This window comes from Pomacea canaliculata, linkage group LG6 (assembly GCF_003073045.1).
Source record: "Pomacea canaliculata isolate SZHN2017 linkage group LG6, ASM307304v1, whole genome shotgun sequence".
Lineage (NCBI taxonomy): Eukaryota > Metazoa > Mollusca > Gastropoda > Architaenioglossa > Ampullariidae > Pomacea > Pomacea canaliculata.
In genome coordinates this window covers 8,966,525-8,980,948 of record NC_037595.1, presented here as the reverse complement: position 1 = coordinate 8,980,948, position 14,424 = coordinate 8,966,525, and the positions used below count along the sequence as shown (strand labels likewise).

Genomic DNA, 14,424 nt, shown 5'->3' with positions numbered 1-14,424 from the left:
GGATCAATGGCGTCTCTAGCACAGCTTGCCCAGTCGCCGGGTGCAATGCTGCCTACGGGTGGCATTTTGCAGACAGCAGGATTCCCTGTCACTCTCCATTCTCTCTCTCTATTGAGCACACACGCATGCGTAGACATTATACACGGATACGGTGTCACAACTGCTTCGACGCACATAACATCAAAAGAAAAAAAAATGAAAAGCGAGTGAGAAAGTCAGCTGACACTACTACTTGTGAGTGTGTGATAGTAAGCAGACGTTACAACTTGTGAGCGAGGGAAAGACGAAGCAGACATTGTGAGGGACTGGGTGTAAGCAGACGTTCTGGTGACCGACAGACCGCATATTCCGTTAAGATAGTTTATTCTGTGGAGTTGAGCAATGCCAATCGCCTAGTGCCGTCTAACGCACCTACAGTTACATGCAGTGCAAGCAACACGATAATGATGACAAATAATGACAACTACGATGCTATTACAATTACCTAATCGCCTAGCAACGCATCTCTCAGAATCTATTTTCGTACTTTAGTGACGCAAGACAGTATCGTGAAGGAACAGTCGGGTGCAGCTCCCCCGTCCTCTCTGTGACTGGGTAAAGGTCTGTGCAAGATACTATTTTCCAGAACACACCCTCCCTCCGTCCTCGAAAAACGCGCCTACAAACACCGCCACATACACAGGTGACAATCGTGATATCCTGATTGTATACAAATACACCAAAGTAACGTGCGGTCCCAGCTGTCCCCTCTGTCGTCGGCCTCATTGACTGTCCTCCTCATTTAAATTGCGACATGCCGCTTTCACGTGCAACAACGTGTTCTTTATTCTTCCTCTCTCCCTTTTATTATCTTTACGGATTTACCAGCACGATCATAATTTGTGATTAGCTTTAACCTTGCCGCTTTCACGTACCACCACGTTGGCGAGAGATTGCTTTTCTTTATTCCTTCCTGTCTCTCTTGTTTATTCTCTTTACGGATTTACCAGCACGGCCATAATTTGAGTTTAATTTTCATTGCCGGCGTCACGATCCGGACCTTTCGCACGAGATAGCCATTTCTCAAGTGCGCATGTGCCGGCCACAGACACGTGACGCAGACAAGATGTAATGACTATCTTGTTAAACGGCGATGAAGGGTATTTTGAGACGATGATTGGCTCATAACAGCATCTGTCTACGAGGTAATGATGTAACCCGCTGTCAGATGAAAATTCACTCACTTGCTAGAACAATAAATGTATTAAATAAAGCGATGTATTTATATGTCTGACACGATCATTCGTTCATATACTAGGACAATACATGGTTTTTAAACTAGCGATGTAATCCGCTTTGAGACGACCATTCGCTTATATGCAAAAGCGCAACAGAAATCGACAAGAACTTGAAAACAAAAACAACAGACAAACCAAGGTAAAATGAACAAAAACAAATAATAAAGCTAAGAAGTGAAGTAGTTTGCTGCATCACAACAATCACAACACCGGCGACACCAATGCCAAAGCCGGCTCTCCCCGCGACCTGAGGTCATGTGCACGCCATAGAGAGTTCAGCATCGTCATCAGAGTGTTACTCGGGACAACGAAGCTCTCGTCCACTGAACTCGGTCTGGCACGGGACTGCGTGAACACACAGGCTGCATGGTTGCCGACACCGCCATCGCCATCAGAGCGAGAAGACAAAGTGGCTAAACCCGAATCAAACTGTGTGCGAATCCGTTGAAGACACGGAGGGCTGGGGGAGGCAGGTCAGGAGGAGAGGTGGGCTTTACAGAAACCTTGGACAGCGCTGACGTGGCCAATGACTCTGAGTTGCTGCGGCTCTTGCCGGATGGATGCGCGGGGCGTGGAATTATGGAGTGCGCGCATGTCTGCGTGTCTGGACGCGCGTGCATAATTTTAAGTGACGAAACCACTGTACTGCTGGTTACTGGTTTCCCCTGTCGTCAGAAAGTTGGATATTTATTTGTATTTACATTAAGTTTAATGCATTTAACTCAATGCAGCTGAACTGCGTTTGTCCGTGTGTGTCTGGGTTTTAACGAGGCACGTTTCACATTTACTATAAGATTATTTTTATTTTAACACTGAATGGCGGCAGTATGGATTAATATGCAATTTTTTCGTAACTAATCCGTCTGCACGTCACTGGTCGGCCTTCTGGCCTCAGGATGTTGTCGGGAGGAATGTCACGACCCCTAGGGGTCATTTCCACCCCAGCTGTCAGCCGTGAAAATAACTAACACCCGGAGTTGGACAGGTTTCATTTGCGAAAGTGCGTTATTTCCCAAGGCAAGCGAAATCAATGGCTACACAAGACTCCACGCGCACGTACACAACGCCGCCTGCACTAAATAGCTTCCTGAGGCCTTTGCCAGACAACAAACGACAAACATTCATGTTTGTTGTGACGGTTTCTCGCACCGAGAACGTTTTCAATATATGTAGTGCTCACGAGGAGGTAAACAACAGACCACCCCCGCTCTCTCTCTCACACACACACACGTAAATGTAAACATGTACTGGCACGTACAAAGGCCAGCGCCCTTACCGTTTAATCACAATATTAGGTATCCAATACCTCACACCCTGTGCCTGGTGTCCCTACCTGGCCTTCGACCACAGGCTTCCTGCCTCGCTCACCTGCCACTTCTGACGTCCTGATAACACCAACACCCGGCCTCTACACAAAGCTTTTGACAGGACAAAAGTGCGTTAAATGACAACCCAGCAAAACTGCATGCATGATTATCAGCTACTGATTTCCTGTAAAATGGCATGTGTAACATGCATAATAAGAAAGGTAACACTGCTGTTCCGGCTGGGATACAATAGCCGTGGTTGCAATGTTTTGTTGGGCTTCCTGTCTGCCTGTCTTATAAGGCTATCATACTTGTGTTTGTGTGCGTGTCTTCAAGTTAAATCTTTGGAATATGTGTATAAGCTACTGCCTATCAGCTGCTGGCGGATAGAACCAGGTATGTTTTGCCAGACGACCGTGTCCCGCCCAAGGCTTTTGTTTAACCAGGAACATGCCCAGCAGTGTGTTTGCTCATCCGCATCTACACTGGAAAGAGAATCGATCGGACCAAGCCGCCTGCCTAATTACACAGCGTTGATGACAATCTACTGAGTATACCTGTCATGTTTTGCGTAATAAGCTTGCCAAGAGAGCGGGGGTGGGGTAGAAGCTCTATCTTTCCCGACGAGTTTCTGCTAATGCCCTGTTCAACGCATGCATGAATAACCCAAAACTAATCCTAACCTCTAACACCAAAACTGTCTAAGGCACATCTGCCGAGTTAGCAAGTTAATCACACACGTTAAGCTCTCTATAAATTAAAAGAAATCAAGACGTGAACACAAAAACAAAAACAATCCGACAGAAATAAAACCTTCGCTTTCGATGCAGTTCGCTTTAGCAAAATCAGTCGCAAGTTTATAAATTATATATGTATATATTTGAAGCTCTGCATATTGACTGCTGGTTTAAAAAATAAAAAATAAAAGACAGTATGCACATGGGTGGCAGAATTTTGTGGAGAAAATACAGTCGCGAGCGGGCTGCAAGCGAAAATAAAAAGCTTGCTTATAGATGTCATGGCATCCTTCTCTAAGTAAAGCTGTCCGCCTCAAGACCACATGCAAAGCACAACACGGGCTCCAAAGCAGAATGCAATCTATAAACCCTTTGACAAACATCGGGGTGGTTTGCCCACACCAGCGATACGGGAACAGAGAATGGGGAAACCCCGTTTCCATGGCGACCGGTTTGTTGTTGCCGCTTCCGGCTAAGACGAGGACCAAAGTTAAAGATCACAAGTGCGCTTCATACCGTGTAACAGGGGGATGGGGGGTACTGGAAGTGTTAGGGGAGTGATAGAGGAGAGGGTAGATAGTAGGAAGAGAGAGACGTAGGTGCGACGAGACACTGGCAGGTATGCCGATACAGTAAACAGCTCACAAGTACGGTGCAAAACCTCTTTCAATGAGAGCTGATGGCCCTTTGTCGATGGCCTTATCTGGACACCTATTCTTGAATCCGTCATGCAAACATTCATCAACCATATTCGACGAGTTGTGTCCAGTTAAGAATAATCTTCAGCTACAAGATACCGATGAATGATAACCTCACTTCTGACTTACTCCAAAAATGTACAGGTCAGCTTCACTGCCAGCGTTCCCCTGTCTTCTATTCTTCCCCACTAAAACTGGGAACTGATACAGCGCTGGTGCCCAATCTAGGCTAGGTTCAACGTTCTGTATAAGACCGACCTTCACTTTCATAAAATGAAAAATGCCCCGTGCACCCCTTCCCCTCACTTACACACGTCCACAGTTTAAAGAAAGGAATAGACAAGCGCTAAATTGCTCTCATGGCTGATGGCTACCTTGCACACAATGGGCTTTGCAGTTCGATAAACAAAACACACAAAATCAATGGTGAGTCAGCTTCGTTATAGACATGGACAAGAGGAGTGAAAGGCTAGGGTGGGGAGATGAAAAGATATTAGATAGCAAAGGAGAGCGAGACGATGTCGAGAGAAAGGGATGTGGAATGGTGGTGGTTCACGCCGCTCGGCAACGAAGACGAGCAGATAAAAGAAACGTTCGTGGAAGCGAACATCTCAAACGACTTGCCAACACATTCCTTCAAGACACAGAGAAAAACAAACATCTACAATAATTTCTGCGGATTAGGAAGGATGAAAAAAAAATATAATCAGTTTTATAAGTTTGCTGGATACATTACATAACTTGAAGCTTTTTGCATACAACAGCAAAATACATTCTTGAGTTCTGGGTTCCTTGTGCTTGAGCAGCTATGTACCCCACGGGTAGCAATAATCTCGTTCTCTCGATGTCTCTCCTTTAATCACATTCATCACTACGCTGTAATTAAGCTTTGCGATGATTGTGCGATCAATGAGTTGTGCTGGTCAAGCAGTCAGAGCACAATCAACTCGTTTGTCGCGTTCTTGGTGACGATGTAAGCAAGTCCTCATCGCCGTAGGCGGGGTCCCCTGCTCCAGTCAGCCTCCTTACCGCTGGCTGTTGTTCTCTTTGATTTGGTACTAAACAAGTTTCTTCGCGACAGTCTTCACTGTTTGCGTGTTGCTATGAGCTCTGTTCTCCCCAGTGAGATGCCACGGACATGCGCAGGCTTTAAGCTTTTGTCATCAGCGGGCGACAGTGACAGCGGCGCCATCTACTTTGTATAGTTTACCGTGACCGTTACGTTTGTTTATGCTTGGTAAGAGGTTCAAAACGTCGGTGCACATGAGCGGCCAGTAAGAAACTGCTCGACAACTAAATGTCCAGGATGAATGTTTAACTTACACAGAGAACATCCACGAAGAATGTTCGCAAAAAAAGGGTTTTCATGCAATCCGGTGCTAAAAGCTCTGAGCTCGTCTTACATTTGCCATTTCTCAGGCCTTGGCGGTAAAAGGCAAAGCTTTTTGCTTCAAGTCGTAAGTTTTTCTCACGCCAAGAATAGTGGGCTCTAAAATCAGCTATTTTGGGGGAAGGGTTCCTTTTTTCCTCTTATGTTTGCCTATGTTTGTTCAGTGGCAGTGCAAGAGATTTACTGCCTACGAGAAATGACAATTTCTGTTGTCACCTCCCTTACGCAAGAGTTTTGCATAAATTTTAACAATCTCGGACAACACCCGGTAGCCTGGCAAGTTTCTTTAAGTAGAAAAAAATGTTTTAGTTATGTAATAAAAACGTCGGGGAGAGTGGGGACTAGGTTATCGGGTATGAAAAGAATAACAACTAGGCATGGTCAAGTCGTGGCGAGAGTAGAGGAAGGGGCAACTTGACCGGATGTCTCACCAGGGGTATGTAGTGATACTAAAGACGTCAAGTTGACAAGAGATCGCTAGCAGCACGTCAGACTGATGGTCGGCACACCCTAAACAAGCTACCCCCTGAGTCGTGCGGATCAGTGACCTTGCTACCTGTCTTGTCCTCTTTCGCTGAATAAACGATGTTATATTATACAGATCGTTCATTCCGCCGATTTCCTTCATTAAATATTCAGTCTCCCTTAACTCGTCCATGCTTCGAGTTGCACATTTACTACTAGTGGCTTCATAGCACACACTGTTCCATGCAATGGTATATATTATTGTTCAATTTGTGTTGTTGTTTGGGTATGTATATTTGTTGTTTAATACTCTTCTATATATTATTTCTCCTTGTTTACTTAATGAAATGACTTCAAACACTTTAAAATGCTAGTTTGTTTTGGTTTTATTTTGTCATTTGTTGTTGTGAGCTTAACATTTTCAGATTAGTTTACTGTAATACCCAGATTATGAGATGAGGAAATAAAAGGACACACACACATATACACATACATTCATACATACAGAACATAAAAAGCGCAAAATAAATACAGAAAAGCTACTTCCACAAGTGGCAAAGTAACCTTTAAGGCAATATAAAAGAGAACATTGTAAGTATGAATTTAGCCTTGCTTCTTTCTGGCCGGTATTTGTACAGTTAATTACACTGCAAAAATCGCCACCAGGACTTCTCTTAGCTTTCCTCAAAAAACAGCATGGACGAGCAAAGGGACTGAACTCTGCTCTCGCGCTTACGGAATTCCCCGAACTGGGTGATCTTGTTGTATAAAGTATTGGTGGCATGAAACGCAAGGACTGACAAGACCCAGGCTGGCAACTACTTTACAAAGGACTGTTACATATCCTTGTCACGGTTCGTCGTCCCCGAGGCACTGTGCATGGTTGCTAGGACTGTGCTGTGTCACAATACACAACAGTGACTCAGTATTACTATTATCTCCCCGCCAGCCAGTGCGGAAGAAGCCTGTATTTTTAGAAGAGGGGGTTATGAACCAGAGCTGGGGTATAAAGTGTGTGCGCTCTTTATCAATTATTTCACAAGAACAAACGATGCCGGTTTTTTGTCACCCCCTAGAGAGTAGACGGGTGTGGGGCAGATAGCGGTGAGTGATTACAGTTCATTCGCGGTGACCCAAACACGCAATAGTTACAAGTGCTACACTCAGCCACAAAACCTGACATGTTGATAGCTCAACACAATTTGAAAACATGTAAGAACAAGTACATATAAAAATTAATTCCTCGTATATTTGAGATTTGAAGCTACCTCTCATTCTCACACATACTCTCTCTTTATGTCCAAAAGCCAGCTGCACAAATTCAAGCTAGACCTTCCTTAGGGCAGAACCAAACCGGAAAAAAACCCCAAATTCTCAGAAAATGGTAAAAACAAATAAATATCAACACGGATCAAGGTCAACACCATGCATTGAGATAGTCATTCGCAAAGCCCAAAACCCAATATAGAGAAAACATCCCCACAACGGCCGGACTTCACCATTCTAATCCTCAACTCAAAACAACAACAAAAAAAATAAATAAATAAAAAGGAAAAAGTAAAGGAAGAAAACAAAATAGCTGGTCTAGATCGAAGACCCCCAGAACTGGCTTACCCAAGATTGTGAGTCCACTTGTCCACCTTGAAACTGGGCTCCATCTTTCCTTTAGCGTTTCGGTACACGCGTCCGAGCTATCCCGAGTGAGCAAAAAGAGTACGTCCTCTGTTGTCGTGGTAACGGGACGCCAGTCGAGCGTCGATCAAAAGGCTCCGACGCCGCCGCGGTGGCGAGTCCCAGGTAACCGGCCAGCTGCGCGAGGCCGGTAAAGTGGGGGGCGGGGGCGTTGACCGAAGACGGGGGTAGAGGTCTGGGGAAGGGGAGGAAGATGCAGTTGCAGTGACAGCAGCAGCAGTAGATGGCTGGTTGTCAAAGCCGCGGTTGTGCCGACGACGACGGAAGGATGTTGTCTGATGCTGAGCGAAGACAGGTCATGTTGGCAGGTCACGAGGCCATCGTCAGAGGCACATCTTTGGGTTCAAGCCGACTTAAAGATTCCCCCAGAAAGGACAGCGGGCTTTTTTGGTAGTGGGTTCCGGTCTCGGCTTTTTTTTTTTCTTTTCTGTCCTGGTTCTTAGTTATCCTCGTCACGCGTGGCTGAGCACAACGTAGAAACAGAATTACATGAGTTGGACCCGAAAGGGACGCATCTGGTACAAGTAGTGATGGTTACACCAACATCACCATCATCACTACCGCTACAACTGCGTTGTCGACACACTACGGTCGTCGGTCCCTCGTGTCCCCACGCACATGCGCACACACAAGCACACAGACATGCACACGTGCCTTCAGCTGACGGAAATCTACTGCAGCACGCGATTCGGTCTGTCAACGGTACCAGCCTTCAGCTCTCTTTCTCTCTCTCTGGCCAAGCGCAGAGCGTGCAGCCAGCAGGTTCCTCAACTTCCCTGCCAGCCAGCCCTGTGACGTTAATCAATACCAGAACTGTGATCGTTCCTTCTCCCACACACTCTCTTCCTTTCCCCTAAATACAGGCTCCGTCCACACTGACGTTGACAGTCGCACTGTGACCATTCCAGACACAGCAAGACTTACAGGACAGGAGGAAGCAGCACCGTTACTGTCGATCCACGTTTAGGAAGATATTCCACCACCTCGCGTGCAGAAAGCCTTTTCCTGTGCGTTTTTTTTTTTTAACGAAAGAAAACACCTCAACAGCCAACGATTGTCACACGGCGCGAAGCAAGTAGGCCGAACACAGTCCAAGGTTTCCACTGGCGTGCTCGATGGGGGCAAACAAAGAGCCGATGGTAGAGAAAAAAGAGCTGTGTGGGCCAAGCTATCAGAGGCACACGATGTTTGTTGAGAATTCGAACGCTGCACTCCCCCTCCCCGACAAGCTGTCAACTGAATATGTCGCGATCTGATTGCTCTGAGCATCAAGACCGGCTGACGGCACTTCTCGCAACCCCCCACGGCGCTCTCCTGTAAAAAAAATAGCAGGAAAGGTGGGATAAGTGAGACAGGAGATGAAGCTGCCAGCAGAAGTGAAACAAAGGACGACCAGCACCGGACTCCAGCCCTGCAGCTACTGCCCTCGACGACCGGCGATGACGGCCATAGTCATGTTTCAATCCACCCGTCAGCGACCAGCACCCTGTAAATCTCTCAAGCTGGTTGCGACACAAAGTTCTCGAAAACCTCTGACTGTCGTCGTCACACAGTGATCGTTTTGACAGGGCCACGACCGATTAGCAAGCACACACACACACACGAGGAAGTACTGGGAGGAGAAAGAAGGGAGGAGGTGGCAAAGGCTGTGGCAATCTCTGGGTGAAGCCGTTCGATTCTAGTCACCCCCTCTCCCACTTGACGGTGTTGTGGCAGGAAGTAGACGACGGTGCCTAAACGTGGAGCAGCCGCCTGACTGCGCCATGTGTCAGCCTGGTCGCACCATTTCGAAACACCGACAAGTCTCAGCAGGAGTCTCCGTGCCCTGCCGACTGTGGGCTCTTGAGAGACCTGTCACAACACACACCTTCATCGCTTGCCTGTCTTAGGCGTGCACCCCGGGTGAATGCGTGCGTGTGTGTGAATATGCAACGACGTAAATGGGGGAATAGGAGGCAATCTGGCTGTAAATAATGGGGTCGATCAATCAGTCGGTCATACAGACCGACAGTACTGAAGCACTGTGTTTAATCACTACAGAATTTTCCACGGGAGGTGGAGGTTAGGGGCACTGGTGTCGCTGGTGAACACAAAACTATAATAAAACAAATTACTATTTCCTCTGATACAACAATGATGAATTAGTATTACAGACTTACTGGTGTATACCAGCGTGCCTTCTGTCTATACAAAGGCTCTGGTTAAGAATTGTCCCTCGGTTACATTTTCTGCAGTGCAGAAGTTTCAGAAAGCTTGTATTAATACATATCCGTGGTTAAACATTCTCAAAATCCTTCGGTCGTTTCACGGATATCAAGAGTACAAACGTCCAAGTAGTAGACACCAGGGCTTCAAGGAAAGGACGTTCTTAACCTGGAAAAGTACTGAAAAATTAAGTCACCTTAGTGCCCCAAACTCCCATTGTATAACAAATGTATCGGCAAACAAGTTTGGTTTCTCGTTACCTTCACACACAGCTTTACCAAACCTGGTCAAACGTTTACGGCATTTGCTTCGTTAAAAGGCCTTTAAAGTCAAACATTTAAATCGTGTCCTTTTATGTGTGTGTGTGAGAGAGAGAGAGTGTGTGCTTTCAGTTGTCGAAAGACTTAGACGCAGTCTCCCAACACGTCGCCACATCGTCATCGAGGGCTGAGACGGACTCCGCAAGAGAACTGGGAATACAAAATGTACTGTGTCATGGAAGGAAAAAGCTCTGACAATACTTAACACCTCCCTGCATCCTCCCACACCACACAGTCCCGATATCCCTCCTCCCTCCACTTACTCCTCTCTCTCTCTCTGCTTGCAGTTTTCCAAAGAGGATGCCAATAAGGCAATCGTCTGTGCAAGGTTGCTGCTGATGGGGGAATTTAAGGGGAAGAGACAGAGAGCGTTATTCCGTGTCACCGAAGCTTCACAGTTTTAATCCGATTTGACTGTAGGCAGTACTTTATGACTGCGCTCAGCAGCATGCATGAAAGGGTCGTCCTCCTCTCTCAAGTCCCATGTAAGCCTGCTTAAAGCCCCAGTGCAGAAAGTGAGAGGCAAGGACTCGCGGTCTGCTGGGACAACGGGTCACGAATGATGAGGACAGTCAGCAGGAAGCTAGTCAGTCAGCAGAGAGCAAAAAGACCGACCAATATACTACAGCAGGCAAAAGGTGGAGAGCAGAGAATGACATCTGCTGCATGGAGGCAGCCCGAGGGTCAGACACGTGCCGCTCAATTTTGCCTTAAATTTTTAATCAACGAATTAAGTCTGAATCGCCAGGCCTGCTGGGGTCCGTGCTGTCATCTGCATATTCATCCGCTAACAAGACGTGTCTGGTGCCAGCGCCGTCAAGGGGAAGTCAATCATCAGCGGTCTGACTGCACGATTCCGGAACCATCCGGAGCTGCACTAAAGTGATACCGTTTCTTATACGAACCTCCGTACATAAATAAAGTCAGCCGAAATATTCAAGTTACTCATGTGTTCAGTAGGTAGCGATGTGAAGAAAACAACACAAGACCAATATTATAAAGACACCACTGTATCGCTCAGTAAAACTGCGACCTCGTATGCAGCGTGTTGCTATGGGATCACACAACATCCACCTCTCCCCAAACGGTCTCTACGCTAGTAAGTTTCCGACTATTGAAACAAGCTGTAGGACAACTAGGACTTTTATTTGCTTACTTATTTGTTTATTTATTGATCTCCGTCTGCAAAATTAGCAGAGAAGCAGCGTACCGTGTAGCCTTTCTTTTGAGCCAATCTAAAGACCCGGCATCAGAAAATAGAAATGGACGGACACTTGCATGGTATACAGTTCAGGGAATAGATTAGGACACGGTAGGTAACGGATGAATACGAGTATAAATAAATTCATTAACGAGTCCAATTAACAAAGAAAGGCTTTTCAGCCGTTTATAATAGCATTGCTCAGTCAGGTGGAAATGGTCGATACTAAGACCAGGTGTTTCAGGTGTGTTCTTTGACTTCTTCATAACGAGGCAGCAAGAACAGTCCCTGGACAGGCTTCGCATTCGACAAGGCTTTTCCTGTGTAACCTTTTTTTTTTTAATCAAACCTGCTTCAATCAAACGCACACAGTTCTGGAAGATTAAAATAGGCGACTAAACAGCCAATAAGTTAGTTGTATATTTGTTTGTAGTCGGGCGAAGTTATGTGGACGCACTTATCTTAGTCAAATGTCATCGGGCATGCCGGTCATTTTGCATCAGTGGACAGGCCATCAGTGCACCATCTAAATACCTGGTCCCGTTTCGCTAAGTCTTTGTGGATTTCTCTGGCAAAATGTCGACTCCTGTTACCAAGTGAACAGTACGAACAGTCAAGAACAAAACCTCATTATTAATCCTCCAAAACTGTTATATCTTCCACATTTTCCACGGTTCTCTTTATCTGTCTGCCTAATATTCGTTTTTTTTCCGCATACATCACCTGTACAGAACAAAGGGCAATCAATAATCCTCCATGAATCTGCCCATTGAGAAAGCTGGATGATCACTCCCATAAATTGCTACTCCCTCATTCTCATAAAACCTTCTAATTTCGCAAACTGCAAGCAATGAGTGCATCCTGTTTGGCGTTGCCAGTCGTGCTGCTCGAATCTTGACCAGGTCCTGGACCAAGCTTCGGCAACATCAGCGCAGAGGTACACAGAGGATGGGTGGGTGAGGGAAGTTAGTCAATAGCCAGGCAGTCGTTTGTACTACACGTTGCAGCTTGTGGACAAATTTACGACTGCTCGCAAAATACGCCTAAAAGTGGTCCTAAAGCGCAGATGCTATGGGGGTAAAAGTGCGCCTAGTGTTGTTACCCTGTCGACAGATCCTGTGCCCGATTGCTCGATCATCATCATGTCCGTTCTGTCCATAAAAGTGCCTGTAACGGCTCAACCTCTGTAATTTATGAACCGCTCATATAACCCAACACATGACTGTAGGTTAAAAGTCCTTCTTGCACACATTAATGAACTGCTAGTCATAGGCGATGATCCCAAAAGCAACTAAAATCTAGGAAATGTATGTTTAGAAGCTATTGTTGTTTGGATGGTTGGTTAATTTGGTAGGAAACTGCTTTCATCAGATTTTGCGCTATTAGGGAAAAGAAAGATGAAGGGCGCAGACCCAGTGGCCAGCCCTTCAAAAGTCTCATGACCAGAGAGAAAAAAAATATATCAATGTCCCGCGACGAGATCTGAACCTCGAGCTCACAACCCCTACTGCGGTAATGACAAGCAAGCGTTTTACTACTACACTACACACCTCACCCATTGTCCCTCTCTCTCTCACTCACACACACACACACAGAGAGTACTTCCTCGTCATAATATACTCATTTGCCTGTACGGCGTAAAATTCCAGCCAACCCACTGTTTTCGCCAGCACTCTGTCCAACACCGGATCTGCCACATTTAACGGCGTTCTGGCACGGCCAATAAACTCACCTGAGTTTATATGTGCAAAGTACATTCACTCCTCACCCCTCGGCCCCCATCACGAACTCCTCTACATACCGGATACACAGCTGGCAAACAGCAATTGAAACTCCCTTCCAATCTATTTCTCACCGACATAACCCATCTACCTCTGCAAGCTCAACTCGACCAGTCCCCATTTCATTTTTGTATTATTATTTTTCGTATCAAAAAGCTGTTACTACTAATAGCTTCCCCCCACACACACTTCCTACTTTATCGGTATTAAAACTCCGCACAGTGATTGTTATGAGAATTAAACTACAACAACAATATGTTAGTTATCATTATACACCGGCGTGGGACTAAATATTTGTAATCTGCTGACACCTTTTATCTCCTTACTGGATGTCTAAGTATTTCTTATTACCTACTTTGATGTTTGATGCAACTGAGATTTTGGCCGTTGCTGCTTCATCTCAGGTGCCTTTACTCTGTCCCCAATATTTCTGGTGAGTGTTGTGGAGGTGGGGAAGGGGGTCCTTAACGTACGCCTCTATCATCCTTCGAGTTTTATTCATTTATAGTCCCATCAGAATTGAGATTTCCTGTCACTGCCCCGCAGTACCGGAGTAAACTGTGAAGTTTGGGCCGGACCTACATTTGACCGTGACCATAATAGAAGCAAATCATCCGCTTTCTTGTTTACAAAATTCGCCTGCCACGTCAAGCATGGCCGATGTCACGGCTTCAGTGGTTTTTCAAAAAAAAAAAAAAAAATGCGACGTAAACTCAGCCTATATGTCCGGTATCTTACAACCATCCATCAGCAAACATGTGACAACAACAACAAAAAAGTCGGCAAGCTTTCCCGACAACTGGAATACGCCAGTCGACATATTTCTCTATTGGCAAACGAGTGGTGCAGTCCAGTCGAAATATTCCCATATCGGCAAAATATGTCGACATATCCCAAGTTTTTCAGTCGGCAAAACCTACTCAACATATCGTCTGCTTCGTGATCGCCAAACGCGCGGCAAAAAAAGTCCACATATTGCCAGTTTCTCCATAACAAATCTGTGGCGATAACCAATCAACAAATTTCAGCTTCTCCGACTCATCTTCATGGCGGTAGGACAAAGCAGCGAACGATACACATACTTGGATCTACATCCAGGCCGCACCTACGAGACGCGCAAAACATTTTCGATTCCAGCGAAAAGCAAAGTAAAATTAGATTAAAGACAACGGACCTGACTCATCAGCCCTGTAACGGTCAGGATGTCAACTGCAAAATTGCTAGGCTTGTTCACACTTAAGTCGCCAACAGAAATGAGGATGATAAGTGTATTTTTGTGAACTTGTCTCCACTGGGCAAGCAGTAGCCGAAGAGCGTCGATCGAAAAATCTTGACCGCTCTCAGAAAACAA

The 14,424-nt window shown here is 45.9% G+C and overlaps 1 protein-coding gene across 6 annotated transcripts in view; it reads right to left on the bottom strand.

The window, feature by feature from the left end:
- Positions 1–14,424, bottom strand: part of LOC112566089 (tubby-related protein 3-like) — a 43,159-nt gene that overhangs the window by 24,518 nt on the left and 4,217 nt on the right. For 4 of the 6 annotated variants that reach the window (XM_025242037.1, XM_025242040.1, XM_025242041.1 and 1 more), the window contains exon 3: positions 7,489–8,028. The exons of the other annotated variants lie outside the window; for them this stretch is intronic. In XM_025242037.1, the coding sequence (XP_025097822.1) occupies positions 7,489–7,532 (44 nt within the window). In that variant the 5' untranslated portion in view covers positions 7,533–8,028. The remainder of the gene's footprint in view (positions 1–7,488; positions 8,029–14,424) is intronic. 6 annotated transcript variants of the gene reach the window in all.